General features: G+C 38.7%; 3 protein-coding genes across 5 annotated transcripts in view; 2 read left to right on the plus strand and 1 right to left on the minus strand.

Annotated features, from left to right (window-relative positions):
• LOC140950084 (double-strand break repair protein MRE11-like) overlaps positions 1 to 5,840 on the minus strand; it is a 31,371-nt gene extending 25,531 nt beyond the window's left edge. Inside the window, exons 1-4 of one of the 3 annotated variants that reach the window (XM_073399259.1) lie at positions 5,764 to 5,840; positions 4,857 to 4,900; positions 3,156 to 3,256; positions 677 to 837 (exon numbers count right to left, since the gene is read on the minus strand). In XM_073399259.1, coding sequence (XP_073255360.1) covers positions 677 to 837; positions 3,156 to 3,256; positions 4,857 to 4,900; positions 5,764 to 5,825 — 368 coding nt within the window. In that variant the 5' untranslated portion in view covers positions 5,826 to 5,840. Of the gene's footprint in view, positions 1 to 676; positions 838 to 3,155; positions 3,257 to 4,856; positions 4,901 to 4,971; positions 5,005 to 5,763 lie in introns of those variants that run through there. The other 2 variants (XM_073399261.1, XM_073399260.1) reach the window with 2 other exon arrangements.
• Positions 5,314 to 18,331, plus strand: LOC140950087 (glycogen synthase kinase-3 beta-like). Its single transcript, XM_073399265.1, has 9 exons — positions 5,314 to 5,735; positions 5,875 to 6,068; positions 6,195 to 6,278; positions 10,713 to 10,823; positions 12,485 to 12,615; positions 13,184 to 13,290; positions 14,920 to 15,113; positions 16,177 to 16,363; positions 17,245 to 18,331. Exons 1-9 carry the CDS (start codon positions 5,651 to 5,653, stop codon positions 17,400 to 17,402), a joined length of 1,251 nt encoding a protein of 416 aa, XP_073255366.1. The 5' UTR covers positions 5,314 to 5,650; the 3' UTR covers positions 17,403 to 18,331.
• A 1,989-nt stretch (positions 18,332 to 20,320) lies between these two features.
• Positions 20,321 to 24,187, plus strand: LOC140950090 (palmitoyltransferase ZDHHC23-like). Its single transcript, XM_073399269.1, has 4 exons — positions 20,321 to 21,073; positions 22,214 to 22,258; positions 22,644 to 22,811; positions 23,408 to 24,187. The coding sequence occupies exons 1-4, from the start codon at positions 20,415 to 20,417 to the stop codon at positions 23,655 to 23,657; spliced, it is 1,122 nt and encodes a 373-aa protein (XP_073255370.1). The 5' UTR covers positions 20,321 to 20,414; the 3' UTR covers positions 23,658 to 24,187.
• Positions 24,188 to 24,516: the final 329 nt, after the last annotated feature.

The raw sequence follows: 24,516 nt of genomic DNA on the forward strand, positions 1-24,516 counted from the left end.
GCTTCCACCTTTGGCACAGCCAGCCCCTAGACAGAGTTAGGCCCCCATGGCTGGCAAACCTGCGCCCTCCAACCATAAGCCCCCCCGCAAATGGAACCAGGCACCCGTCACACTGATTTAACAGTGGAAGAATTAAGGGGGGGGGGAGGGATGGGGGTAAAAGAATGATCCAGAGGCTAAACGAAGAGAATGGCTGCCACAAAAACACTGTACTGAGCACATGGAGGTGATGCAAGCAAGGCTGACCGCGCTTGAGCTAAACAACTGACCGCTGACCACGCCCGCGCTCCTTGTTGTTAACTGTATTAAATAAATATTTATTTAACCTCATTTAAAATTCATACTTGGTGCCAAGGGTGAGAAGAATAAAACAAACAAAATTCAATTACAATTCGGGGATGAATAATTCATTTCTGTTGTTTTATTCCTCTTAGCGTGGGAGCCAAGTATGAATTTTAATAATTCAAAAAAATTAAAAATCCAAAGGCCGGTGCTCTAGCAGTTCCCTGTGATCCCTGGTGCCCTAATTTCAGTCTCGGGTGGCTAGAAAATCTCAGGTTTTTCATGTGCTAGGCACACTGGATTCACAGGTTCAGAGCAGTGAGCTCCCTTTCCCTTTGATGTTATTTTCTTTGAACACACCCTTGTTCCAACTTTGTTGACAAATCATACTAACCGAGAATTGGAGAAGTTCAAGGACTGGTCACTAAGAAATTCTAACTGGCAAGGTTTGTCACCCATGCAGTATTTCCTGAATAAAGCCAATGTGTTGTGTAAGGTTTTTCGTGAAGGTTTGTTTTCATGAAAAAGATCCCCTCCAAGAAGAATAAAATCAACCTGTTGAAAAAAAAGCCAAAAATTATAACAAAATGACTAAATTATTATTTATTACTTTGTTGACAGAGCTGATCTCTTGCTTGAGATCAGCCCTCATAACTTCATGCATACAAGCTTTTGGTCAAAGCTTTGCCGTAAGGAAAATTGAAGGGAGGTCAGTGCTCTGAGCCTGTGAAATCTTGGGTGCCCAGCATTTGATTTTAAGGAAAAAGCTAAGATTTTCTAGTTGCCCAAGAGTACAAGTTGGACACCAGGGGGCACCAGGCACCGCTAGAGCACTGCCCTGTGTTGGTGCGAGGAGTTTTGAGAACAAGCATTAGTTATGTTTACTTAAAGTGCATATCACCCAAATGTGGCAAAATTTTGACAACTTCTACGCGCTTTCAGCTTTCAAATGCAGTGCAATTTGCGTGAATTGGATAAAACTAATGGCCTCCATGCTCGGTTAAAAAATACAAAATTTGCCTATTTGAGCAGCTTTTGGTCAGAAGACCATGTGAATAGGGTCAACTGAAACAGCTACATATTTTGAGGTATTGGTCTTAACTCCCCCTGCTTTGTTGTGGCTTCTGCCTTTAATAACTCCTCTTCCATACCTCTCTTGAATAAACTAAATAAAATTATTACATTCTCATTTGTCAGAATTGACAATAGACAGGCTTTCCAAGTGAGATCTTTTTAGACGGGAAGCTGGTGGGTCAACTAGGAGGAAGCAACAATGACAGCAACAAGAACGGGAAAGAAACAGGTTTGGATTGGCAAAACAACGGTTTTGCACATGCATCACGCTTCTTTTGTACATTTCCTTGCCGTCGTTGCATGACAATGACGTGAAACTTCCTTATTTCACGTTTTGTGGACAGTGTGCAAAGAAAGTAGTGTCTCATAGCCCAGGGCTAGTGGATTTTGCTATTGGGTTAGTGTGTTCTGTTTTTAAGTTGCCTGATGGGCAATTGAAGTTTTTCGGGGAAATCAAATCACAAAGAACTGTAATCAAACCTGCTCATCATGCTACAGGTAGTTGAAATGACTTTTGGGCTATTACATGCTAGCTTCAGCTTGCCCAAATGGCAAGCTGTAAAACTCCCTTTCTTTTCATCCTGGTGGAGGAAGTAGGCACAAGACAACGACTTTCTAATTCTTTTTTAAACCACAATACAGACCTTTAGATTATAACTTTAGAAAAATTCACCAACATTTACCAAATTGGACAAGATGTAACATGGAAAAAGAGTGTTGAATGTTGAAACAGCATGGATTAAGTTTTTAACCATTCCCAACATGCGTGCTGGGTATATAAAGGAGAACAATGCCTCAAAATATGTCACTTGCCCCAGGACCAAAATTTCACAGCCTGAGATATTAATTCTACATATTTAAAAATCTGTAAAAAATTGAGATAATCTTAAATCAAAAACAATCTACTGTATCGTTTATTACAAGTTTCCTGTTTTTATTGTATTCTTTATCAAATTTTGGGTAATATGCATGCAATGATTGGTAATAATATTGGTAATGATTGCCTTTGGAAACAGTCAGTTATAACTGACATTTTATTGGTTTTGATTGAGGCCACTTTAATAGAACTAACTTGTTCTTGACAACACAGCGAGTCCAAACCTTGCTAAACTGACAAAAAAGGGCATCTTAATGTACAAAAACTCATGTTACATAATTGTGTGACGAGACCTTCATATACGATCTATCATTATACCACCCAAATTATCCCAGAAATAGTTTGTCATGAGCCTCTATTCATTCTCCTTATCATTTAAATTGGGGTGGAAAATAACAGCTATCCTCTATCTGCACACTGGCCCTGGCTTTACTTTTGCTTTTAGACAACTAGGACATCTTAGTATTTCATGAAAACAATATACTGGGCACCCTGTACTTCAAAGGTACAGAGCACAGGATGCATTCAATTTCCTTAACGAACCTTAGGGTCATCCCATGATAAATCTAAAAAAGTTTTCTAGTCTGAAATAAGTCTAGGCTCATTCTCAAGTCATGGGTGTCTCAATATAACCACATTTTAACACTATCAAGATGCCCATGGCAGAAGAATGAGCCTTAGTAGAACAAGTTCTGAGTCTAAGAGAACTAGCAGCACACTTCCTAAAATACTTCAGGGAGTGGCTCTGGAAGCAAATGGCTCCAAAAACTTTCCAATCACTATTCCACCATGTGATCATGACAGGGGAAAGAGAAGGTTGATATATAAAGCTCAATCAGGGCAACCAACCTCAACCCGGTCAAAATATCAGTCAATTTTTCCATGGGAAAAGAATACACGTTTTTTGCAAAAGAGAACTTACATCTTTGTCCTTTGCTATTTGCAGTATTTCCTCAAATGTTACGAGTGAGTCATTCCCTCGAACTTGATCTTTTTCCATGTACCCAAGATGACAATCTGTAGCTAAAATGTAAATGCAATGAAAAAGATAAAATTAAAGTGAACTTGACTTCTACATCTACTGGTAATGTGGTATACTCCTGAATGCTTTCGCATCGAAAAGAGATTAACAAAAATTTAAAAAAAAGTAATATAACATCAACTTAAGAATTATAGCTAAGGTAATAACAAAAATTAGAATAATTTTCTACCCTAATAGCAGGGGGATTATGTTCCAATATTTTATAGTCCTTGGAAAGAAGCTATAGAGGCAATAGTCATCACGAGTGCAGGGTCTGATATACATCAACTGGCTTCTTGTTGCACGCATCGATTGCTGGTAATAATGAGAAACTGGTAAGGTGATTATGTTGTTGTAAACTTGGTAGAATGCACAAAGACGATGGATTTTCCTTCTCCCCTTCAATGGTTCTAAGGACAGCGAATGCAGCATTCCAGTGGTAATGTTTTTGATGAATCATGCTGCTCGTCTCTGGACTGCTTCAATCTTGTCTATTTGATCTTGCCAGTAGGGATCCCATACAGCAGAGGCAAATTCTAAATGAGGTCTGACAAGTGTGACATAGCAGATTGCGTTTGACAAAATGAGGGGTTGAATTAGCTTTTTTCACAATCTTGTGATTATGCAAATTCCACTGTAAATCATCAGATCACAGGATTCTAAGGTAGGGACGTTGCTGAACAAATGAAAGAACCTGGTTAAATGGCTTGTAGCATTTTAGGACTGGTGATCTAGAGCAGTAAACTGACATTTTGTAACACTTAGAAGGATTAAAAACCATTTGCCAACTTTGTGCCCATCATCCGAGTTTGTCAAGATCACACTGCAAAGCCATGGTGTCAGTCTCACAAGTGATTCTCTGATATACATAGTAGATCATCATCTGCAAATAACCTAAGTGTGAATTCCAGATCCTCCTGTGTATTATTAAAGGAACATTAGAGGACCAAGTATGGTTCCTTGGGGTATTCCAGACATCACAGCTACTGCCTTGGAGATTGATCCGTCCACTACTGACGATAGTTCGTGTTCTGTTGGTCAGCCAAGACTTTATCCATTCCAATGCTTTGCCCTTGATACCATGAAACTTTAGTATGCCCCACCCCCGGGACTTACAAGGCGGGCAAATACCCCGCAGTAGCCCGGGGGGTTGGGGGGCCGGCTCGGCTCAGCTGGAATTGACTGATCCATAAAGGCGGAACTCAAATTTAAACCTGCCTTTTATTTTTAATATAAGACCAGAATCTTTTTGGTTTTTCTTTAAGATCAAAGTTAAGGGTTTTATTCATCCTGGGCTCTTCTTGGCCCGATCTTGAGATTTTTTCTGGAAAGGTATTTCCGTTTGTCATATATAGGCATTCCTTGATCTCAGCCCTTGAGTGGGACCTCTTAAGGTCCTTTGAAATCCACGGAAGATCAGCCCAAGAGCCAATCCTTTTACATGCAACCCTGTGAGTGTGGGTTGACAGATCACATCAGCTTTGTGCCTGCCAGGCCAGACTCTCAACCTGCATAAAATTATGTATAAAGCCTTTAAACTCTCAGCTGCGAAGCTGCGCGCATACAACGCAAGCCTGCCTTCCAAAAGAAAAAAACACTCACCGACAAGTATTGACATTGTATTTTCAGCTTCATCGTCTTCTAGCCTGTTAATAAAGAAAAGAAGGATAAATAAATTTATTTGCCTCAAACAACACTCGCAGAAATCAAACGAAACTCTACAAGCAGCTCACTCAACCGCCATCTTGAATTCCCGCGGTTTTGTGCGAGAATGGCCGCTGACCAAGGAAACGCGACATGTTCGGTTAATCTTCGTGTAGAAACTTTTATTAGCCAAATATAAGCTATATCTGATCTTAATAAGCTTTTAACTGGTCCAGTGAAAAACTATGACCACTTGGAAAACGACATCTGTCTATGTAGAGCTTAAAACTGCAAACTTTCTGCCTAATACTTTCACTACCAAACTTTAGTTGAGCTTCGGAAAGCGTCGCCGATACTTCGTGATTGTTTCGTCACCGTTACTATTGGCTAACAAATTGAACAAACTTCGTTGGGGGCCCCCAGAACGGCACATGCCTGCAGTAGCAAGCGCCATTGTGATTTGAGTGTCATTTGTCTTTGGCTGTGTTTTCCGTTGCTTAAAACCTCTGTTGTCCCTCTTTAACCGATTTGATCTTTGTCCTGGCATCGTCTACGGAACCTCCGGAAGCAAACTGAATTTAATTTAGCCCTAAATGACCGGAGGAGCGTGCATTTTCAGAACCATTCAGGAAAATCACTTGTCGGCGTAAGGTGACTTGAAAGCAACTCTCCATGTTGAATATAAGCTGACGACAGAGATGTAATGGTCCGGTGATCCGTCAGTTTTATCGTACATCAAACATTTTACAACAATGAGCGGTCATAGACCTAGAACGACATCGTTTGCCGAAACAAATAAGTCGCATACGCCAAATTTTGGAGGAGTGAAAATAAGTCGTGAGTATACACTTTTACATTTCATTACCAATAGGTAATATTCAAGGTGTTTAGGGCTGGAAAACCGCCGATAGTGTGGGAGTAGAACATAGTAGAGGAATGATGATAGGCAAATATGACTGTCCTGTTCGTTTTTTAGGCGATAAAGATGGAAGCAAAGTAACAACCGTCGTTGCAACTACAGGCTCCCTGCCCGATCGGACGCAAGAGATCAGTTATACTGACACGAAAGTTATTGGGAATGGTTCTTTCGGAGTTGTATATCAGGCACGGATGTGTGATTCCTCGGAGCTTGTGGCTATAAAGAAAGTCTTGCAAGACAAACGTTTTAAGGTATTTTTACTTTTGCTTTTTAGACTGACCACAATATATATATGTATGTCCGTTTCGGTGTGACGTTTTCGTTTTCGTAATGCCGAAATTCGCTTCAATACTGGCAACATTAAACTTTTCTTTCAGAATCGTGAGCTTCAAATCATGAGAAAATTAGACCACTGCAATATCGTCAGGTTACGATGGTTCTTTTATTCCAGCGGCGAAAAGGTTAGTAACTCTCTCTCTTATTGATATTTGAAAAAAGACGTAATGAGATTTTGAGATCGATGCTTGAATATTGCGATGTCGTTTTGCATCAGTTGAATTGAGCCTGCTAAAGGCCGGTTATTTCATGTTGTTTGTTGAACGGCCTACGTGGGTGTACGAACACTGATTGCTTTAATTCAGTAAAACTAGCATTCTATTCACTGTAGTATATGAGACCAACTGCCTACATGATTGTATTAACGACGTGGAAACAAGATCGAAGGAAGTGTCGCTCGAAATGTATTATTTTTTTGTTGAAATGTACACTCCTTCTGAGGTGAAAACAAATTTTGCTATTTTAGGCAACATAACTTTCACCACAAAGAAACGGATATACTTTCACTTTTTTCTCTCGGTCACATCTGAGATTTTAGTTAGCTTCACCTGTACGGAAATTTTTAAGACGAATTTTTTTTTTCTTTGGAAACCATCGGATTTGTTGTAATTTCAGAATAGCCAAATTTTTTGCTTCGTTGAAATTTTTTCTAAGTCCAGTGTGATCTAGAAAGGATTTAAAATCTTTCTGACATCACATTTGTTGAGCAGGCTGAAGTGGTATCTTTGCCACTTATGTCTTTGTAACATTATATTTCCCTAAAACAGAAAAACTGATATATTTCAAGATTCTAAAAAATGCCCTTTGCCCCACGAATCCATGGTCAGTTTTTCAGTCTTCATGTTAATTTTTCATCTGCCTGTTCACTGCAAATTATAGGGAACATTTCTTAATTCTTATGGACAGAATGTCAAATCCAAAGGGAAAGATATTATATAAATACTTCGTTTCAAATAAAATTTGAAAAAACTATTGGCAAATTTGGTACTGAGATAAACGTTGCTATTATAACGACAGTAATGGGGTTGTTCCCATCAAGTTCAATCCTGCCCTTGTACAAAATTGATTTTTCAATTACTATCGTAGACTACGTACGGTAAATAATGTAAGTTTATAACATAAATAATATTGTACTGGTTTTCTCGTTTGAAGCAGACGTTAACTGTGGTTTAATAGGAGTCTGAATTTTATGATATTTTTAATTAGAAAATTGGAAAAATCTTAAAAGTGATGTTATTTACATTACTAATACTACATGGCTATAGCAGGGACAAAAATTGTTAAACATTTTTAGACTTGACATTTTTAAATTCTCTTAGATGCCTTTTTTTCGTTACATCTCTTTGACCATTAGGTAGCACTGTTTTGGAGAATTTTTTTCTCTTTATTGCGTCAACATTACACAGTTCAGCACTGTGAGTGCTCAGATTATAAGCCCAAGAGTACTTATTTACTCTTTAAAGTCTAGAGTGAGGCATTCACCTGGTTATTCAGATAACCTGTGTGCATATGTCTCCTATTTCCCAGTTGCTCAAGGAAAAGGGAAGTCTGCGCAATGCTGTTGCTAATCATATTAGAGCCTTACCCTCAGGGTATTTAATTTGGATAAATTTTAAAATATGTACCACTTGTGTCTACACCTAGGTAGCTTGCGTTGCAGACATAATATATTGAAACTCGCCTAGTAACACCTGTGAAGCCACACCAAGATCCTTGTTCTGGGCCCTGAACAGACTCAACAAATTATTGAAAGTCCTTTTCCCAATTTCCTTTCATCCTGATTGACAAATCCACAAAGGCTTTTTTAACAGATTAATCTTAGAGCGTACTCAAATCCTGGTGCGCAAGTTAGGGCCCATAACAAGGATTCCGGCACTGTTTCGCAGATGGACTTTACCAGAGTTTAGTTTCATTTGTGGTGCAGGCTATGTCTTGGTTGAAAGGAGACAACTTGAGTCTTATTTCAAGAAGAGCAAATGTTATCCCAGAACATTTCTTGAATTGTCTACTCCTGTTTAGAAAGAGATGTTGGAATTGATTTTGTAAGGTTGGATTTTTCAATGCAGCTGTGGCTATCAACATAAAATCTTTCCCAAGCTTTCCTAGTGGTTCTTTCAGCATGTTTTCTTTAATCTTCCTCAGCCACTGAACTGTAATTTGCACGACAGTTTTACTTTTTTTGTTGATTTCAAAGTGTTGTGCAATGATTGTAAGTCGAACAGGGAGAACTTTGCGATTAAGCTGTCTGTAGGGACTTTTTTGACCACAATGAAGAAAGGAGGGAGCCATGATCATTTGGCAAAGAAACTGATTCATCTGATAGAAGGTTCTTGCCAGGAAAACAGACTCTACTGCCATCTCAAGTCCCTTTACCTTTTTTACTTCATTGTGACAGATAGTCCTGTATTTATTGCTTTGTAACTGGTTTTGCAAAATGCCCTGGTTGAGTCTTCTCAAGTTGGTAGGAGGTCCATTTAATTTCACTTTTGAAGACCAGGGCTCAAAATATTTTTTGAGGTCTTTATAGCCATGGGCTAGCTAGCATTTGTACTTTACTAGCCCAGAGCCTGAGAGCTGTAGCCCAGTACTTATTTGTATTGTGAGCCAGTCTTAAGATTTACCTGCTAAGGATGCATATTTGCCACACATTTGGCAAGACATTACGCCCTTTTCCTGGTCATACTCCACCCACAGCTATTTTGTTTTCCAAGGTGGAAGAAACAAAGGTTTTGCTGGGTATCATACTTCTTGTTTTTGGTCTGAATTTCATCTGCAGCAGCTGGCCCATCGGCAGTCCACTTACACTGATCTTCAGCAACCCCATCTCCTTTCTTTTGCTGTGTGAAGCCAAAGTTCAAGAGGTTCATTGAAAGAAACAAAACAAAATACATTCGTAACTTCCCACGTGCTACATGTACGTGCTTCTTTGTACATGTCCAAGCCACCTAAGGACCAAAGTGGTTCCCAGACTTCTGCCGTCCACATAGAATGCCTTGCAAATATTCTGTTTGTGTACTCACTGATGTACTTGCTTTTGACTCCTTCGTGGCGTAGGTGGTAATACAGTACTTACTTTTTATGTAATTAATTTTATAAGAAACATTTTTTTCTAAATATTTAAATGCAGATCGTGCCAGTTATTTCAACAACTGGGCTTTTAAGTGCCCTTCTAGCCCATTGGGCTAGGAAAGTACTTTTTTTCTTTTTCCATCAGCCAAACGAAAACTTTCGCTCGCCCCGGGTGTCCGGCTAGTGGATTTTCGAGTCCTGAAGACACTTGTTGTAAAATGAAATAATATTGGATGTTCGAAGAATATTGTAAGAGAGGATTTCTGTCATACACATTAAATTTTACTCTAACATGCGTGAGGTTTCTGTCACAGGACTCTTCACTTTTTATCACAACCAATCAGAATCTAGCTGAACAGTGCCTATTGTGAGGTGGCCAATCACAGTCCTTTACAAACATATTTTATTGTCTTCCCCTGTAGAGGCTTTTCTTTTCCCAAGATCTTGGGAAAACAAGAATGTGATTAGCGACAGTGTTATGCAGAAGTGTCATTTCGAGTTGCCTGAGGAGACACCAGCACGTAGGCTAGCCTCAAGATAACATCCCTCTTTGTCTCAAATGGACAAAAGCTGTATTATATATCTTTCTGTAGAAACCCAAATTGTATTTGGTTAATGTGGTATGGAGATATTTGGCTTTAAATGTCCTCTCGCTCTCAAGATTTGTTGCTGTCCTTAAGTACCATTGTCAGAGGAGCTATACCTTCAATGGAAAACCACATAAAATGGCAGTCCCACTTCCAGTTGGAGACTTGAAAAACAATGTTCCCAGTTAGTACTTTTGTGCTTAATACATTGATACTCAGTAGGCTCTTTGCATCACTTGATCACGTGACCAACTTTCAGTAAACACAAAAACAGTTCACTTTTGAAAAATTTTGTTACCACAAGCTGAAAGAGCATATTAAAAGTAGGTAAACTGAGAAGTTTCAGCCGTATATCTCTAAAGTAGCGATTGCAACAGCTGCCAAAAGTTGGAAGCATTTGTATGAGATAAGTAACTTTTGCCATCCGGTCAAGCTTGCATGGTTTTCCATACAAATCCATGTAAATTCTAAACTTTTTAAACTGTTGTTAAATCGTTATCCAGTGAATAGCTTTATCCACCTTTTAAACAACTGGCACCTGGAAAATATCCATACCTACCCCATAGAGGGTAATTGGAAATTTCCAGGAGGAGGGGGTCTGCCACTATTAGTTGTGAAAGGGTTAAAATTTATCATTGTCTTATCTTATTCATCCACTAAATTCATAGAAGTGGCCAATTATTTTCAACAATAGTGTCAGAGAGACAAAACATTATATTAACTTCCACATTTTTGACAGCTAACAGTCACCTTTATCTTGGCCACGATCCCAAGGTAAGGGTCATTCCTTGATCCAGACTGATTGTTAGCTTTCAAAAATGTCAGGTTTTTGCCTCCCTGATGCTTTTGTTAAAAAGACTTCTTGCCATATTTAATCATTTTATTTTATATTCTCTTTTACAGAAAGAAGAAATCTATTTAAATCTGGTTCTTGACTTTGTCCCAGAGACTGTTTATAGAGTAGCAAGACATTACAGCAAAGCAAAACAGACCATTCCTATACTGTATATTAAGGTAATCTAGTATTGGAAAAAAAACAATGCACCAGAAAAATTTGGATCATTCATACACTACTGTGTGTGCCTCCAGCAATCTGAACTTCACTAGATTTTAAGCTAGGGTTGTGCTCACAGGAAAATTGAACAGAGCCCATGGCCAGTACTGTGAACCTGAAAAATCTAGAGTGTGCAGCATATGATTTGTGTGGAAAAATGGCAACATTCTGGTTACTGCCTCACTTACATATATGTGACTCCATTTTTAAGCACCCTTAGGAGTCATTCTTATTCAGATTAAGACCTTGACACTGTCGCTAGTGAAAAATTTGCCTCAAGTGCTGTCAACAAAATTAATATGCAGTGGAACCCTGTTAATGCAGTGACCAGTGGGTCCAAAGAATTTGGCTGTATTAACGGGGTAGCCATGTTATCGAGGCAGGCTCAAATTTCATGCCTTGAGGGCTGTAATGACAAATACACCGAACATCGCATTCGCATTTCTTAAACAACTGTTCTCATTTATCAACAACCAGAAAGTAGATATCGCATACAGTAATAATATTTTAATTAAAACCACTACTTAAAATTTTCCTTCAGTAAATAAAACACTTTTAAAATTTGGCTATAAAATCGCATCAAGTGCGCTTTGTGTACTGTAGTCTAAAAACAGTGCAAGAACAGGCTCAGAGTACTTGGTCAATAAAATTGGCATGTCACAGGCATTTTAATTTTCTAAATTTCAAAGAAGTGGCCCTATTAACAGGGTGAAATTATTTGAGATTCCACTGTTTGGGATTTTAAAATGTGGCTGTTGGCTGTATTAACAGGTGACCGCATTAATCAGGGTTTTTTTATAAGGAAATGAATGACAAGGTGACCGAATTACCGAGCTGGCCATAAGGCAGAGTTCCTCTGTATCTTAAGTTCCTTTATTGGTAGAAATTTAGACTTTTTTGTCGATATAATACAGCAAAGATGCACCAAGATAATATTACAAACTACAATGAATGGACATGAATAGCAGCTTTGTTAACCTCATTCTTAGACCCAAGGGGAAGATGCCTGTCACAAAAATAAAGTGCAACTTTGGCCTTGAATTGTCTTTCTGAACTATGGGCACACTTGCTAACTTACAATTCTATGGCATTATTTACAGGTTCTGTTCAAATGAAAACTGTGGCAAGCAAAACATCTGTTCAAAATTTTTTCTTTTACTGCCAATATCTTCATTGCAGTGTCATAGGTTGTTCATTTGTAGCCAAAGGATTAACGTGTATGGAAATTTCTTTGATATCTGATGGTTTTCAAATAACTTGATTGACTTTTTTTTTCACTGGTTAGTTACCCTATACATAGCAGTTTGCTTGTCTAAGGAAGAAAGCCAAGTTCAGATTTCATGTTACAACAATGTTTTGGTGGACAAAATGGCTGCACTGCGTCTAAAAACAAGTTGCTGCAACCTATTGATCTCTATTATTTATTTACTTTTTCTGAAATATTTTAAGAGTAGTACAAATCTTCTTTAGGAAGAAGCCACGTACTTGGAGTGTAAGTGGTAGTCCAAAAAGGTCAACCACAGTGGCCCTTCAAATGGTGAATGTTTTTGCCAAATGTCGTGGAGTCACAGGGGTGATACTCTCCCTGTATGGCCTTGATGTGTGTATTTTTCTTTGTCAGCTTTACATGTACCAAATGTTTCGTTCCCTGGCCTATATTCACTCTGTTGGTATATGCCATCGTGACATCAAACCCCAGAATTTGCTTCTTGATCCAGAGACAGCAGTGTTAAAACTGTGTGACTTTGGCAGGTAAGGGATTCATTGGTATTATACATCAGTTTGGTTTGGATATGGAACCAGGGGTAAACACAAGGCATCTTTAGGCAGAGATGGGGTCTCTGGGTCTCTGAAACCCTTAACCTTCACCAGACCATGTTCAACTGCAATCCTGCTTCTTTATCCTTGACTAGGCACAGAGTCCCTACCCTATCCGGGACCAACTATTAATAGTACATGAGAATAAATTTTTTAATAAACTAGCAAGAAACATGAATTTACCTAAAGGCTTTGACGACTCACTTGCAATTTTTGTCTGATTGTTTATGTTTGGACAACCATTTCATCTCATTCATGTGAAATTCCTGTGAAATGCATTATCACTTAATTCCCAAACCTGAGAGAACCTTTTAGTCAAACTTATAAGACCTCCTGCCCTCCCCCTTCTGCATTCTTGGAATTCAGCTTTGTATCTAGGATAACAGCTAACCTTATCTTTGCAAAAATACACCTTTCAGATTGCAGAACTAGCAGCATTTGAAAAAAAGTCACACCTTCTATTGCAGAGATTCAAGATCCATAATTTGCTTCTTTATTTCAGTGCCAAAGTGTTAGTGAAAGGAGAGCCTAATGTTTCTTACATCTGCTCAAGATATTACCGTGCACCAGAGCTTATATTTGGAGCCACTGACTATACTCCTGATATAGGTACGGTACATACTTGTCTAAATATACCGTAAAATTCGGAAAATAATCCCCTCCATGTATAAGCCCCCACAAATATAAGCCCCCCAAACTCAGAACGCAAAAAACCTTCCGTTAAATCGCCTTGTCAGGGGCTTGTACTTGGAAATTGCCCTCAAGTACAAGGTAAAACAAAATAAAAATGGTAAATTTCCTTCCAGCTATAAGGCTAGCCCAATCAATTTTGAAAATGCAAATGTCCCTCCATAGATAAGCCCCTCCAAATATAAGCCCCTCTAAAAAAATATAAGCCCTGGGGCTTATTTTTGGATTTTTACGGTATGTTACAGTTCAAAATTACATGCAGGTTAAAGTTTTTTAACCTTGGTTTATTTTCTATTTCCTTTGTCTCCAAACCCTAATTTATGAATACTTATGGCTAGGAGTCAAAGGAAACTGAGAATCAACCTATGTTTTTCCCCCTGAAAAAATTTTGAAATCTGGGCCCCTTAAAGTGTATTTCCAGCATTGTGGAGAAAAAATTAGAGTGTTTGAGCAGAACACAGACATAATTAAATTTCGGCTTTTGAGGGGGTAATTTCCAAAGAAAAGTACGCAGCAAGTTCACATAAAATAGCCGATGAATTTTACCGGCCACCTGCTCTTGTTGAGAACCCTGATCACCAGAGGGAAAATGTCTTTAGGAAAGTGTATGGAGATCAGTGTGGAGAATTTGCAAGTGAATATTGGGGTTTAAAGGGTTATAGAATGAGTGTCAGTGTTGATTGTGGCTTGTCTTAGATATCATTGCACCAGGAAAGTTTCTTTTAGCAGTGTTAAAAAAAAGGTGAATCATGACCTAGTTTTCCTATCGCCTTTTTTCTTACCCAGGTTATAATTTTCTGGCCCTGGTTGTTCAAATGTTGGATAGTGCTATCCACCGGATAAATGATCACTATCCAGTGGATAAGTATCACGGAAATCAATTACGCTATCCGTTGGATGGTGATTTATCTGGCCCCAGTTGTTTAAAAGTTGGATAGCGCTATCCACCGGATAAATCACTATCCAGTGGATAAGTATTAGGGAAACCAATTGCGTTATCCGCTGGATAGTGATTTATCCAATGGATAGCGCTATCCACCTTTTGAACAACTGGGGCCTGGTGGATAGCGGTATCCAAGGTTTGAACAACCTGGACCTGATCTTTATCAAGAGACAAATTTGGAGAATTGCCTCATTCTTTTGATTTAAATCCAATTTAGCAGATAATAATTTTAAAATCTTTATCAAAACACAAATAGCCACAAAAATCAAAACACAAATTGCCAGAAAAGAGTGACCAACATTAATTTTCTCCTAAAAATATCAGTATATAATCAAGTAGAACGGTTATGAGGAGTAATAAAATGATCACAAAGGGAAAAATGCTTTGATCCTTTAACAAATTCACTCAACAAATTTTTCAAGACATGTATGGAGGCTAGTCTATAGAATCTGTATGTTGAACTTAGGGGTTAAAGAGATTTATAAATCCAATGAAGCAGAATCCATTTTGATATATGTAGACGTAAATCATTTCTAGATCTCCCCATGGGAAGCACCTTTCAGCTTGTTATTCTCTTAGCTGAATTTATCTTGTTTCTTTTTCAGATGTCTGGTCTGCTGGTTGTGTGTTGGCAGAGCTTCTTCTGGGACAACCCATCTTCCCTGGCGCCAGTGGAGTAGATCAGCTTGTTGAAATAATTAAAGTGCTAGGAACACCAACTAGGGAACAGATTAAAGAAATGAATCCACATTACACAGAATTTAAATTCCCACAGATTAAGCCACATCCCTGGAGCAAGGTAAACCAGAGGATTTTCTTACATGGTATCAGATAACTGGGTCAAAGATGGATTAAGGAATGAAGGAAACACAAAGAGAGTATAAGAAAACCCCTCTGAACACAGCGAACAGCTGAGAAAAACTCTCACTTACGTATATGTGTATGCCTAAATGGCACAAATTACCTAGTTCCCCCTATGGGTCACTGAATCTCCCATTTAAAAATTAATTTTGTGCTTCTCAGTGCTTTAGTTTGGAATTGAATAATTGTTCAATTACAGGACAGTTTCTGAGGCATTTTTGCATATTCTTCATTTAATACTGACAAGACTGTTTCATAAAAAAAATTGATGCACAATACCTTGTGTGCGGATTCATATAATGTCCTGAGCTGCACCAATTTGGGTTTATGAGGGGGGTGGGGTTGACTTTGGGTTTACTGCAAAAAAAAAAAAAAAGATCTCCAGAGGTTAGCTTTTCTGCACTTAATAAGGCTGGTGACCTTTCTTTCTTGACCTTATGTCTCTTCTTGCATAAAAACTTCCTAGTAACCAAAATATGTATCTCACTTGGATTCAGTCTGACAAGTACAAATGCAATTATGAAAGGAAAAATACTCTTTGTTGATTTAAGAGAGTCAATACCAGCAAGGGATGATATTGATGTTGCTGTTGCAACTATATTCATCAATATTTCTTGTTTAAGCCCAGGCCCCAAACTTAAAAAAACCACCATTACAGTCTTCCCCTTGTGTTCATCTTCAGTGTTGAAATTTTACTTAACAATAAATGCAGACATGTCACTAGGAAGTAAGCTCAAAGTTAACCTTAAGTAGATGTGTTGATTTTACAATTCATGTCAAAGGAAAGTAAAAAAAAAACTGTGAGGGAAACTTAACCAGGAGGGCCCAGTTGTGCAAAAAGTAGATAATGCTATCCACAGGATAAATTAATCTCCATCCAGTGCATAGTGCAATTGGTTCACTAATATTTACCCCCTGGTTAGTGTTTTATCCGGTAGATAGTGCTATCCTACATTTGAACAACTGGGGCCAGATAATAAGTTATTAATTTTGATTTGCAGGTGTTTAGACCCAAGACTCCACCAGAAGCAATCAGCCTCTGTAGTAGATTACTAGAGTATACACCATCAACAAGACTCATACCTGTTGAGTCATGTGCTCACTGCTTCTTTGATGAATTGCGCGACCCCAATACAAAACTTCCAAATGGGCGTGAGCTACCTCCACTTTTTAATTTTACCCCTCAAGGTATGATAAACACATTCTGGTAATCAGTCTGGTAGGAAATTTAGGTCTGTCCTGGATAACGATGCTCTGTATATGTATCTAAAATATCTGAAATACCTCAATACTGCAGTCTAAAATACGGTGGAACTTGTATAATTATTGCAAAATACCCTGGAGGCTTTGGAATCTGGCTGCTAAGCTTAAGGCTGCTTCATATAAGATAACTAAAGTAGTCACTAGGCATGGCAATTGCCAAAATTTAATGTCTATTTTAATGGTGTATTGTACAACAAACCCTCCATTATTTTTAGGAAATGGCCAGACAGGCCATCAATACTTCCAACAATGTTGCTTACTTTCACTGTACATACATGTATTTCTTTGCCTTAAAGTTCACAACTTTTACATGTAGAGGGTATTATATGGCCACGCAGAGCCTCAAAAATTCAGACTCTTAGAGTGTTGAAATAATTATGTTTCTACACGGATTCATTTTTCAATTCATTGATGGAATCTGTGGGGCCATGCTTTACCTGACATGACTCAGTGTAATATAAGCAACAACTACCATTTTTGTATCTACTAAATATCAGCACTTTGAAAATGTTCTAATTTGAAGAGGGCTGTCATTAAATTTTCATACAGCACTGTTACATTCAGGTTTCTCTCATACTCTCCCTGTAAGGTTACCCTGCAAGCAGAGTCTCCTTCAATCTTCCTAAAATGCTAAGATTCGTAATGTAAGGCCACCACATGTAAGGGATCCAAGACAGTCTTGGAGTTTGGATTCCAAAGTCCAGCATTCCACAATCCCCAAGCAAAGTGTCCCTGATTCCAGGTTCCAGATCCCAGAGATGGGGTGAGCCCACAGTTTACCATTTTTTTCTTGTCTCCTCTCACAGAGTTATCAGTGAAGCCATCTCTGGCCTCTACCCTCATACCCTCCCATGCCCAGAGAAATTCTGCAGCAGCTAGCTCCAGTGCCTCGGGGACATCTTCAAATCCAGGCCCTGCAGTTGTTGATGGAGCTGTGGCATCTATTTCCACACCAGTCTCCTGAAGGAGAGTCAGTGAACATTTGTGTCTATAGAGGCTGCATTGGGAGTTGACCTTGTACAAAACAAACAGAAGTTCAAATTTGTCTTGTAAATAGTGTCACAAATTGAGTCATGAATGTTTTAGCATGTATTTTGAAAGTGCACCAGTTTGCCGTCGTGTTTGAGTCTTAAATTTTACTTTTCCACCCCCTGCTATGTACAAATCTTTTCTAATTACAACACAGCAATTCACTGACTTATCATTAATAGCAGATCAAGTGCATTATTTCTTATTGTTTAAAGTTAAGTTAGCCTGGTAATACCTTCACCCTTTCTCCACACAAAGAAAGTGTTGAACCATATTTGAAATGTTATTTATTTCATTAAAATTTTACCTACCCTTTTCTTACATTCAAACAGGTTCTTCTTAGTGTGGCTGACTTTTCTTATTCACCTTTATTACATTGGGCTGTTTTTAGGACTAAAAGGGCAGTTTTATTTTCCAATCTATATGAATTGTTCAGAGCAAAATTCAACATTTTTAAGGCTACTAGGTGCATTTCAGCGATATCGATACACTTTTGTACTTAAATAGAAAAGCACTGGCGAGAAATTAGTTACAAAAATCATTTTGACGGGGGTTAAAATTGAATCCTTTAGAACACATTAAGTGTGGTACTGGATAATGTATTTATACTGACAGTACCAAAATTAATATTTAAATAATGTAATACCAATGTAAAATATGTTCCTCTTAACTTGAAGCCAAAGGTCACCCCCTACCTGGCTGTAGAAAAAAAAAACTTAACAGTTAATATTTGAGTCTGTATAGAATTTTATGGGCTTGTAAATTTAAGCAATTTTATTTGTTTCTTCTTTTATGTGTAAAATTTATAATCTACTCTTGTACACTTCCTGTGAGCATTCTGACATGATAAAGCATGAAAATGATTGTCATGAGCGTTTATTTTGAATGACACCGTGATTTTTTATTTTTTGCTTGGGCAGAAACACAACTAGTGTAGAAAAGAGACAGAACCTCCAGAGAAAAAGAAAATTGGTTGGAAATCTAGGGTTGCCTGCTGGAAAACTCTCCGCTGTGCTCTAGCTCCCCCCACCCCGTACCCCCGAGAGAGCTTGCTAGCAGAGGTTCGAGAAAATAATCAGGAATCTAATGTTGTTCCGGAAGAATACTCTACAGTGGGTTACTTGGAGAATCCTCCCATCTCTTTTCCAGAGATTTCACGGCCTTTCTCAGGGGTTCAGCAAATGGGGGACGCGCAAAGAAATGCGAGCAGGAAAAAACAGTTAGGGAGGAGAAGGAAGGGCTACAGGAAGTTCCCTCCTCTCTCTTGCTGTTTTTTTTCCTCCGCTCTTCTTTTCGCTTCACCCTCCACTACCTAAATGCCTGGAACAAGCAAGAGATTTCGAGGGTCTCCCTTTGTTTGTTGAGAGTCCGGTGGGGTGGGGGATTCCCCTGTCAAAGGGCGCGTGGAGGAGGTCGCCAGCCCCCTCATGGAGAGATCTAGGCGTGGCTGTAGCTTGACCCCCAAAAACTCCGAAAAAAGAAAAACCCAATTGAGAGCTATGGTAATCTTAACTTTGATGCAGGAGTTTTCGAAGAATGATTTTTTCTTTCCCTCTGCTCCTTGAAACACAGCCGTTAGCGATGTTTGTTCCATGAGAACAAAGCTTAACTTTGTCACAACAGCTCTTTTGTTTTCAAAATGTTGAAGCCGTTTTGCCCGCTCCCTTAATTTTGTTGCACTTGCCCAACTCAATGTATCTTTACCTTTTTCTTTGGTGGGGAATACTTAGTCTACTAGTTGTCCCTCAATTTCCTTGAAAATAGTAGAGAAATCGACATCGCCTTCGCCTCGCCATCCGCGAGGAAAGTGCCAATCGCAAGGGATTCCTTCCCCGTGTCACCTCGCGCACGGGGAGACGATTTTGGCGCGCGCCCTTGTAGTTCGCTCGAGAAACTGAGGGTCCACTTACTTGTTGTCAGGGCGGCCCCTGTTGTTGTCAAGGCTCTGCTGTGTCTCGGTATGGTCTGAACAAATGTAGTGACAAAGATGTAACCTTTTAACCGGGGCTGTTATTTTAGCTTTATTTTCAACATTTTCATTAATGACTTGAATTTCTGTGTTCCTAATGTCTCATTGCCGCTGTACGCTGATGACACGACTGCCTACCTGTCAGATGTACTCCTCCCACCATTATAGAATTTTCCTTCAACAAAGATATACAGACTCTTTCGTCGTGGTTTGAGTCTAACCATTCAACACTGAACAGCACTGAGACTCAAGCATTATCACCTATTATCTGTCGGTTGACACTTTATTGTCGGAAAGTCGAGTCTACTGAAGAAATGGCAAACTTCGGCGATTATCCGGGAGATTTCACACTTTAATCTGGATACTGGGAGATTCGGTCAAAAATCTGGAGCAGGGGCGGAGGGGGTGCACTTGTCTCTTGCTCTACTTCAATAGTTCTAATTTTTATTTTTATTTTTATTTTTATTATTATTTTTTTTTTTTGCAGCATACCAGTTGCATAAGAAAACCGCAGGTCATCTCATGGGGGGGTGGGCACCCCCTGCACCCTCCCCCTAGATCCGGCCCTGTGGAGTCTCCCGGATTCAATATCCGGGAGAGTTAACAGCACTGCCTAAGCTGCGAAACTCACGAATGACGTAAAACAATGAATACAAAGAAGCTACTGAGAAGTCAACACAATAGAGCCAAGGAAAATAATAGCTAGAGAACAAAGAAGAACTTCACAGGTTTTTACACTGATCTCCCCAGAACACTTTGGGAGACTTTAGGGGGTGTAGGGGGAGGGGCTGGTATATGAAGCACTTTTGATTTTCTGGCTCAAAGAACGCGGGCTCAAGAAAGATGGCGGGTGGCTCAAAGCCAAACTTAAATATTGTGTGGGTTTCCTCTTGTGTTGCGTCTGGTTTCAATAATGAAGGCTGCACTGGAATAGAGAAGTGAAGCAGACAACGCTGAATTATAAATTTATCTGTAAAAATGACATCGGATGCCTCTCCGTTGTGTTGTTGTGAGTTCCAAAACCTTCATGGCCAAAGATCCCATATCCTTGCATTTTGTTGTGAATGTGATGAGCTGGACAACGCAGTCGATCAGTGCCTTAAAGGAAACAGAGTGCCAAGAGAGAAAGTGGCTGCAGTATTCTCGGTTATTTCCGATCGCATTCGCATTCCTTGGTTTAATGGTGCTCTCAAAATAGAGCTCGGAATCATTGCTCCTGTTTTAGTTTTAATTGTTACTCTTCACGTTGCAAGTTATGGACTTGTTTTCACTGTTCTAGCAATGGTCTACCTACCTGTATTTATTCTTATATATACTTTCTCTGCGCTGAACCGACGAAAGAGGACTTGGTTCTTTGTAAGCTGGGTTTTATCATCTCTAATTGGTATTTTTTACCTATATCTTCTGAATGTTGCTCCTTTCTATTCTTATACCATCTCTGCAATTATTTCTGCCGGCTTTTGTGTTGTATTACTACTATACCTGCGTGTTATCTTTTCAAGAAGGCTCCTTGCCTCTCATTCCCTGATTTCTAAATCATCATCCCAGAATGATCCAAACCACATGTCTTCAAGTCTGAAGGACCTAACATGCTGTTTATGTACTGAGGGGCCATTCATTAGAGCAAAACACTGCAGGTAGAGTACAAGCAGCACTAACTTACATGGAAACCCTAGAGTCCACAAATTAGTGTCCTTAATAACGAGATGCCATAATAGAGAGGGGAATTGATGACATCGCAAAAATTATGGGGTTGGTTAGCATATCCAGAAAAAACAAGATGAAAAAATGGTCATGTAGTAAAAATCAGCCTCTTAGTGTAAATTGCTGGGGAGATATAAGCATTGTTATGCTCTAGTGACTCCACATGAATACTCCCATACTAGGCTTTGATCATAAGTGTTATGATCCAAGTCAATTTTTGAAGGGTTTGTATGGAATCATCGAAGCTTAACCATGCTTAGATCTCCCCACCAATTTGCATTGACAGGCTGATTTTTGGCAAGAGGGCTTTTTCATCTTGTTCTTTCTGAACATGCCAACCAGTCCCATAATTTCACAAATATGAAATATGAATTTTTGTGACGGCAAACTTCTTTACTCTATAGCAGGAGTTTATTTTGGTCAAACATCTGTAATTTACTTTTGCTCGAGATTTAGCTACTGTCTGTATTATAGTGGTGCACACAAAAGCAAGTTGTCAGCATGGTGATAGTTGACTGTAAAAACCATTACAGTGGAACCTTGATATAATGAACGATTTTCTCTACCCCAGTAGCAGGAAAAAAATATCAAAAAGAACCTCGACATAACGAAACCTCATTATAACAAAGAAATTTTTCCAGTCCCTTGGCCCTTCGTTATATCGAGGTTCCACTGTATTATGTCCTACTTGTCAAATTTACATGGCATCTCAGTTGGCCACTCAAGTTCACATCTATTTGACCTTACTACCTGTGTCCCAAGATTGCTCACTGGTGTAAAAAACTAAACACACTTTCTTATTCCCACTGAAGAAGAAAAACAGATGAGTTTTCCATGTCCTGAAACACCTACTGCCACATATGTGTCCAACTATGCTTTAAGGTGGTAACTGCTATGTGTTTTTTGTTTTTGTTTGGTTTGGATTTTTTTTCCTGCTGATCCTTACTAAGACCATGGAACCTACAGCTATAAATGTGGCAAAATAATGAATGAGTTGAATGGTAGTTATACCCTTAATAAAAATTATTTATACTTGACAGTGCATAGTGTAATGTGACTCTTGTCTTGAATAGGATTTGTGGCTACTGTGTTCCAAGATCTGATCATCATTGTGTCTGGTGAGTGATATTATGTGATTGAAATATTATACAACTATCCCCCGAAGGGGAGGTGAATAGTGGGGGATATATAGCGAGACACAAAACGTCAAGGTATATATCTAGTGCTGTGAACCGACCCTGAGGGGGATTTTTTTAGTTGTTTTACTATTTACAAATCAGTTGGAAAAAATAAAAAAGTAACATTTTGTAAATAAAAAGAGACTCCTATAAAGTCTGGGAGTGTTTTCTGGGAGTATTGGGAGAAGAGAAAATGTAAATGAAAAACAACGAAATGGAAGAAGAGAGCTTTTAGCTGTGATTGGGATCTTTGTGATGATATAACATGTGATATTCAAGAGGAGCTTTTGGGTAAAACTGTTTTAAAAATCTTGTATCATTGCAGGACAAACTGCTGCATTGGCCAACACAATCACCGGGCATTTCTTGGAGCCATCTTCTTATTTATTGTCACTGGTCTCTGGGGTGTCTACCTTTCCTTTTTCACTATCTGTAAATCTTTGAGTGGAAAGATTCTCCATTTGGATTGTTCAGATGTCTATTCAGATTCCAGGTAAGCTTCCTTGAATAGTGCCATTTTAGCCACCCATACCTTATTCGTGATGAGAGTCTCTAGCTGCATGCATGCACAGGGCACAGTGATAATTTAACCTTGATTTCAGTTAAATAAAATTTTGCGACATGAATTGGCCTTATTTATTGTAGAATATATACGAAAATGACTAATTGAAGCAATATTCAGTCTTGATCAAATTTGATAAAGAATTACCCATACATTGGAAGCTGCTACATAAGAAAATGATATTTTTTTAACTTAGGGGCTGTTTACATAGAGGTAGAGGACCCTAGGTAGGTGAGGTAAACCACTTAGGCAGGGCTAATTTCCCGCCTGTCAGTATAATCTCTCATATGGTCACCCCACCTTTCATGTTAAGGTGATGAAATTAAAATGAGAGATTATTTTGACAGGCAGGTTACCCCACCTAAACAGGTTACCTCACCTACCTGGGGTCCCCCACCTCCATGTAAACATGCCCTGAATAGTTTATGGTTTTTAGGAGAGGCCTACAGCTGACTTTATGGTATTCATCTCTGTGTCTTATATTTGAAACACTGTAGCACATTTTAACATCCACTATTCCTTTTCAGGTCTGCAGTTGTTTTTGTTGCATGTTGGTACACGATTCTGTTTATTTTTGGAATGAGTTCACTTCTGGTACAGCAGCTTCTGTTCATCAGTTTCAACATAACTGGTGATGAATGGAGAAGATCTTTGAGAAAGAAGTCATTTTGGGAAGTCCTGTGGACACATCAATATAACAAGGGATTCCTAAGAAACTGGATAGTATTTCTGTTCTCCAAAGATATTAGAGCTGGAATTGCTGAAGAAGTGGTTTAGGTGGATCAATGTTTGGAATAGCTTTCCTTTTTAAAAAAAATTTTGTGTCCTTGTGTAGATGAACCCAAATTCATTAGTTTTGGTAGCTAGACAGTAAAAGTTTTGTAGCCAGCAAAATATGTCATGGTTTTTTACAGCCTCAAGACTGCATTGAAATTTGTATATTTATATTTTAAATTATTTCCTGTCATAGTCTTTCCCAGAAAAGTTGCTGGGCCTTTTCAGCCCAGTCAGAAACTTTGAGGGACCTATGTAATGAAGGCACTGTAAATATTTAAAAATCTAAAACTGAATACATTTGTATTAAAATGGTTTAGTAAAGTAAACTTTTTTTCTATGTTAGTTTAGTCTTATACTGAATTTTCTTGGAAATATATTATAGGTAGTTTTATCTGTGTAAAATGGTTTCTCCATAGCACTTAATATACATTGTGAGTGAACAATGCACAAATCCTTTGTAAAAACTCACACAAATATATAGAAAGACAAAGTTTAGGGTGCAGTTAATAAAGTTTCAAAGTTTGATGTAATTCTTATTACTGTCGATACACAGTGATCAGGAGCAATTACTGAAAGATGTTTTGCCAGGGAAGTCCCAAGGGGTGTAAGGTTTGGACACAATTTCATTAAAAATCTGTCAACCCCTGAATTGCGAACTACATTGTGTGATGTATTGCCATCCTACTGTAGCAACGGGCAAAGGGGATGGGGCAAAAGGTGGGGGGGGGGGGGGTGGCGGGTGAAAACTCCCCAGTCACCCTCTCTCCTTTTGTCCTTGCATTTTTGGCGCACCTTTTTCCTTCCACAGAAGCTATATAATTGGCACAAAACTTAAGATTCTGCACTTTATGGCTTTACA

Source organism: Porites lutea, chromosome 10 (genome assembly GCF_958299795.1).
Source record: "Porites lutea chromosome 10, jaPorLute2.1, whole genome shotgun sequence".
Classification (NCBI taxonomy): Eukaryota; Metazoa; Cnidaria; class Anthozoa; order Scleractinia; family Poritidae; genus Porites; species Porites lutea.

What these genes read in the sequence shown, in the direction of transcription:
- LOC140950087 (XM_073399265.1), top strand. Translation starts at nt 5,651, where the DNA reads ATGAGCGGTCATAGACCTAGAACGACATCGTTTGCCGAAACAAATAAG. An exon ending in TGGAGGAGTGAAAATAAGTC is followed by an intron (nt 5,736 to 5,874) that starts GTGAGTATACAC and finishes TTCGTTTTTTAG; the next exon opens with GCGATAAAGATGGAAGCAAA. An exon ending in TGACTATACTCCTGATATAG is followed by an intron (nt 13,291 to 14,919) that starts GTACGGTACATA and finishes TTTCTTTTTCAG; the next exon opens with ATGTCTGGTCTGCTGGTTGT.
- LOC140950090 (XM_073399269.1), top strand. Translation starts at nt 20,415, where the DNA reads ATGACATCGGATGCCTCTCCGTTGTGTTGTTGTGAGTTCCAAAACCTT. An exon ending in ATTAGAGCAAAACACTGCAG is followed by an intron (nt 21,074 to 22,213) that starts GTAGAGTACAAG and finishes TGTCTTGAATAG; the next exon opens with GATTTGTGGCTACTGTGTTC. An exon ending in GATGTCTATTCAGATTCCAG is followed by an intron (nt 22,812 to 23,407) that starts GTAAGCTTCCTT and finishes ATTCCTTTTCAG; the next exon opens with GTCTGCAGTTGTTTTTGTTG.